Below are 6,000 nucleotides of genomic sequence, written 5' to 3'. Positions count from 1 at the left end.
TCTTGTTATATTCTACTCTCCCAAGCCCGTAATACACAGAGTAAGTACTCGATAAATGTGACTGACTGATTGATTGACTGATTGATTAGATGATGAGCCCCATGTGGGACAAGGACTGTGTCAGACCTGACTGTATTTTATCCACCTCAGCACTGTGTACAGTGATCGTCACATAGTAAGCACTTGACAAATGCTATCATTATTATTATTACTATAAAGGACGGTAAAGTACTGGAGATGGTAGGGATGATATTGTGGCTTCCTGATTTCTTCACACAGGAACAAAGAGGGAAGAGGAGCTCTCACAGCCTTTAGGTAGAAGGACCCAACTGGGTTTCTGGCTGACAGACACTTAGCTACAAGCAAATGATGCTGACACCTGGATGCAGATGAGAAATGAATTCAAAGTATAGAGCACTCCTGGATTTATTAACTTCACAAAACATAATGGACACATTCATCAGAGCCTGGATTTTAGCTACAAGTCCTGTAGGGGAAATACATGATTGAGTTTTATTAATTTTTTTTAATTTCCTAAATTTTTCCAGCAACCCCATCTCAAGAATTTGGACCAACTAATAACTCAGACAGCTCTCCAGAAACAGGTTTCTTATTTCCTTGACAGTGAAGAGAGAGAAACATTAGACAGTTCAATATTTAGAATTATGAAATTTCACTTTAAAAGAATGGCAATGGCTTGGTTCAAGAACTTAGGTTTACCTTGGCTAAGCATTGAAACCTTGGCTATCTCTGTTTAATGGTTAACTAGCTGAGGTTTATTCAGTTCAAGTAAAAAGCAATTGGCAGGTTCCCTGCTAAGAGATTTCTGCTGAATAGCAGCAGGTGAGTTTCAGTTTCTTTGTAGGCTGCAAAAGGGCCACTTTGTACCTCTTTGAATCGCTGACTTCTGCTATCTCACGGGAAAACTAGGAAGGTGCGCCAGAGTCTACAGGATGTGGATCAGGTACCAGATATTAGTCTTTTCTTGTTTTACAGCAAAAATTTGGACTGAGGAACAACAGGTCACAGATAGGGACCGGTCCCTCAAAATGTTCTGGGCTACGAATGGCAGTGAATCAGAGAGAACCCGGTTTAGAAGAAATCCTTTTCAAGAACATTTCTGTCGGGATCATGGCTGTTGTGCAGAAAGAGATGATGCTTGTTCAACCCACTTCTCTGAGATGAATACAATATGTTACTGTGATCAGTTCTGTGAGAGGGAGCATTCCGACTGCTGTCCCGATTACCATTCCTTTTGCAGTGGGAAGCCTGGCTTGAACCCACGGGATCCCATTCACGTTACTCCATGGCCTCTAAAAGGTAGGTATTGTGAAAGTATTTAAACTGAATTATTATTACATAGAGTAGTAGTGGTAATAGTATTAGTGTTAGTATTTCCTGAGTGCCTATTTGCTGTGAAGGTTATTCTTGGGAATATATAGAATAAAGAAGTGACTCTAGTTAGGGAGAAAAATATAAAAATATTGGCAACTAGATAAGAGTTTTTAGAAGTAAAGGGACCTCACTGACACCTTAAAAAGGTACACATAGGTGTTACATTTTTGCTGAGAACCCCTTGATCTTTTCTAAATCATGTTTCATACAGATTCAAGATCCTAACCTCCTCTATATTCCTTCAAAATGTTCTGAAAGCACTGGTTGAGGTGAGGGAGTATTTGTTTGGATTACCTTCCACTTTCCAAGATAATTAGCATTTTTTTTCTTCTTATGTAATCAGCCAGGAATTTATGAGTACAAATACATGAACATGGGCAGGAGAAAATTTGGCCTCTAGCTTAAATTTCCAAGAATTTGTTTGGTATTTTCCTGGTAGATTTGTAGGTTCTCAGACTAGAGCCCGATCATTCCAATTCCTGCCAAAAGAGCTCTCATTTATTGGTCCAGAAACTATTCATTCAGTCAATAGTATTATCAAACACCTACTGTATGCAGAACACTGTACTAAGCTCTTGGGAAAGTACAGTACAGTAATATAGAGTGACAATCCCTGCCCACAGTGAGAAACTAATGAAGAAGCCCAATTTCAGAGTGTTTGTGAACATTTTAAACCATCTTCTTCGTGGTAGGATGAGAAATGAGCAAAATAATCAATACAACTAGCCTATGTGCTTTGTTCCTAGAAGGTATCCTTGAAGAAAATCATTATGAAACAAAATGCCTTACACATAGAGCTAATGGATCCATGGGCTTAAGCTTCATTACAAACATTTTTGGAGTCACAAAGTTGAAAGAACTTTCTTTTAATGCCTCATTAATGAAGTTTCCAGGATATCTTTCCTCACTGGGTGGTTTCTGTTATCCAATCAATGGACGTCTCCCCTTAGAAGAAATCTCCAAAGCTTTTTAGAAACTTTCAATTTGTGGCTATTGAATCTGCTGCCAAATTTAGCCCCTTGTGCTACAGAGATGGACTACATTCATGTCTCCTGTAACAAGGGGATAATATTCTCACTACAGGAAATTCTAGGAAATAAAGGAAATTACAGGTAAAATCAATAGAGTATATGAGTCTTGTTCTTCTAACATGGCTTCATATTCCATCCTGCTAGATAAATCAAGCAACTAGTTATATTTATTGAGCACTAACTGTGTGTAGAGCACTGTGCTAAGCACTTAGTAGAGCACCATATAACTGAGTTAATGGACGCATTCCCTGCCCTCAAGGATCTTGCAGTCTAGAGGGGAGGCAGACGTTAAAATAAATAACGGATATGTATATAAGTGCAGTGGGACAGATCTTGCAGTCTAGAGGGGAGGCAGACATTAAAATAAATAATGAATATGTATATAAGTGCAGTGGGACAGAGGTTGGGGTGAATAAAGGGTACAAATCCAAGTTTAAAGGTGATGTAGAATAATAATGGTAATCATTGATTAGATGCAAGTTAATCAGGTCAGACACAGTCTAGGGACCCACCCAGGGCTCAAACTCTTGTTCCCATTTTACAGTTGCGGCAACTGAAGCCCAGAGAAGTGAAGTGACTTGCCCAAGGTCGCACAGCAGACATGTGGTGAAGCCAGAATTAGAACCCATGATCTTCTGACTCCCAGGCCCATGCTCTATCCACTAAACCATGCTGCTTCTTGTGAATTTCTTCTCATGAAGAAATAAGGGCTTAAATTGGGGAAGACCTCTTGGAGGACATATATTTTTAATAAGCGTTTGATGGTGGGGAGAGTGATCATTTGTTGGATATGAACGGGGAGCAAGTTACAGACCAGAGGCAGGATGTGGGTAAGGGTCAGTGATGTGATAAAGATTGAGGTATTGTGAGTGGGTTTGGGCTACAGTGAAGGCACCATTGGAAGAATGTATTCACATTATGGAAAAATTGTTTGCTCTTGAATCTACTGATCAGCTCCGGGGTTCACTTATCTCACTAAAAGATGGGTTTGGTAAAGGGCTAGTGAACGTCATGGTAGAAAAGGTGCATGAAGGCACACAGGAGTGGAGCTGTTTATCTTAACTGTCTATTTTGAAGTAGTCACAGATTCCCAAGTGGCCTAATGGTGAAGGATACCCTTTGAAATTGTATTCTGTGGACAAGGAATTTTTTTAAAAAAGGATTTTTTTAAGCGCTTACTATGTGTTATGCACTGTTCTAAGCACTGGGGTAAATACAAAGTAATCACGTTGGACACAGTCCCTTTCCCACATGGGAATCACAGTCTTAATCCCCATTTTCCAGATGATGTAATTGAGGAACAGAAATGTGAAGTGCCTTGCCCAAGGTCACCCAGCAGACATGTAGCAGCTTGAAGCGGCTTGGCTCAGTGGAAAGCGCACGGGCTTTGGAGTCAGAGGTCACGGGTTCAAATCCCAGATCCGCCATTTGTCAGCTGTGTGACTTTGGGCAAGTCACTTAACTTCTCTGTGCCTCAGTTCCCTCATCTGTAAAATGGGGATTAATACTGTGAGCCCCACGTGGGACAACCTGATCACCTTGTATTCTCCCCAGCACTTAGAACAGTGCTTTGCACATAGTAAGTGCTTAACAAATGCCATTATTATGATGATGATGATGATGATTATGATGTAGCAGAGCTGGGATTAGAACTCACAATCTCTGGCCAGCAGGCCCATGCTTTGTCCACCAAGCCACGCTGCTTCATTGTTCTATTTACTTTCCCATTTAAAAGCTGGAATGGTAATCCTTGTCATAGGGTATTTATAAAAGGTTAGAGATCTTTAGATGAAATGCACCAGCTAAATCAAGCACATAAGCACATGTGTTATCAAGCACATAAGCACTGAAAATCTCTGGCCTTGGTTAGATTTATGAGAAGCAGCATGGCTCAGTGGAAAGAGCACGGGCTTTGGAGTCAGAGGTCATGGGTTCAAATCCCGGCTCCGCCAACTGTCAGTTGTGTGACTTTGGGCAAGTCACTTAATTTCTCTGTGCCTCAGTTCCCTCATCTGTAAAATGGGGATTGAGACTGTGAGCCCCACGTGGGACAACCTGATCAGCTTGTATCCCCCCAGCGGTTAGAACAGTGCTTTGCACAAAGTAAGCGCTTAACAAATACCATCATCATATCATTTACGTGGTGGGAAGAAAACATTATAGTTTAATCACAGCTATATTTGGTTATGCTTTTGCTTGTTTTAGATGTTTTGCTTGTTTTAAGAAGGAGCATGACCTAGTGGATAGAGCAGGGGCCTGGGAATCAGAAGGATCTGGGTTCTAGTACCAGCATCTCTACATGACCTCTGTGTGACCTTGATCAAATCATTTAACTTCTCTCTGCTTCAGTTCCCTCATCTGTAAAATGAGATTAATACTGGGAGCCCATGTGGGACATGGACAGTGTCCAGGCTGAATAGCTTGCAACTACTACAGCACGCACTTAGATGGTGCCTGGAACATAATAATAGTAATAATAATTCATTAATTCAATTGTATTTATTGAGCACTTACTGTGTGCAGGGCACTGTACTAAGCACTTGGGAAGTACAAGTCGACAACATATAGAGACAGTCCCTACCCAACAATGGGCTCATAGTCTATAATAATATCATATAAATACTATTGAAAAAAGACCCTTATAAGCTACTGTAATGCCATTGGACAATCCCAGATAAGAAACTGAAGTGGGCCTAAAGCAAATTGAACAGCTATTCTTCTCCAAACCAAGAATGCAGAACTGCCATAGAGAAAGTTATTGATCGCTTGCTGTCAGTGTTTTGATTAGAGTTTTATTTTCCATTTGATTTTATATTTATCCTCCAAATCACTGTAAACTGAAGGATTATAGTTAGGCTGGAATACAAATTCTTTTCTATAAGACATTCCGGCAATCCAGCAATTTAGTGGTGAAGTAGTTGCTACTTAAAAAAATTCCACTTAGAGTTCCTAACTTTTCCCCAAAATAGTACACTGTGTTTATTGATGAAGGGCATGCAATTAATCATTTGATTATCACCAAAAAATCTTGTTGGATTAATTCCCATCAGTGAGACTAATCTGTTTTTCCATTTAGTTATGGTTTTGGTATTTATTAAACACTCATTAGTGGCAAGCACTGCGGTAAGTGCCAGGGGTTGATACAAATGTAACAGATGAGACACAATTCTTGATCCATATGGGACTCACTTCTACAGAGATAGAGAAGATAATTGATTAAAAGGAAAGTAGTGCCACTTTAGAGAATAATATACATTTTAAGTTGGTTGCCAGTAGAAGCTGAGAGAGGAGAGGATGTGCTATGCACAAATGAGCTCAGCTATTCTCCCCTTCTAGACTATTCTCCCCCTGCTAGACTGTAAACTCAATTTGAGCAGGTATTGTGTCTACCAACTCTGTTGTACTGCACACTACCAAGTGCTTAGTACAGTGCTCTGCCCACAGTAAGCACTCAATCAATCAATCAATCAATCAATCGTATTTATTGAGTGCTTGCTATGTGCAGAGCACTGTACTAAGCACTTGGGAAGTACAAATTGGCAACACATAGAGACAGTCCCTACCCAACAGTGGG

The 6,000-nt window shown here is 40.2% G+C and overlaps 1 protein-coding gene across 2 annotated transcripts in view; it reads left to right on the top strand.

Moving 5' to 3' along the window:
• Positions 1–836: 836 nt before the first annotated feature.
• TINAG (tubulointerstitial nephritis antigen) overlaps positions 837–6,000 on the top strand; it is a 111,016-nt gene continuing 105,852 nt past the window's right edge. For both annotated transcript variants that reach the window (XM_038747102.1, XM_038747095.1), the window contains exon 1: positions 837–1,320. In XM_038747102.1, the coding sequence (XP_038603030.1) occupies positions 954–1,320 (367 nt within the window). In that variant the 5' untranslated portion in view covers positions 837–953. The remainder of the gene's footprint in view (positions 1,321–6,000) is intronic.

The sequence above is a fragment of the Tachyglossus aculeatus genome, chromosome 1 (genome assembly GCF_015852505.1).
Source record: "Tachyglossus aculeatus isolate mTacAcu1 chromosome 1, mTacAcu1.pri, whole genome shotgun sequence".
NCBI lineage: Eukaryota > Metazoa > Chordata > Mammalia > Monotremata > Tachyglossidae > Tachyglossus > Tachyglossus aculeatus.
This window is presented reverse-complemented; position numbering and strand designations above follow the sequence as displayed.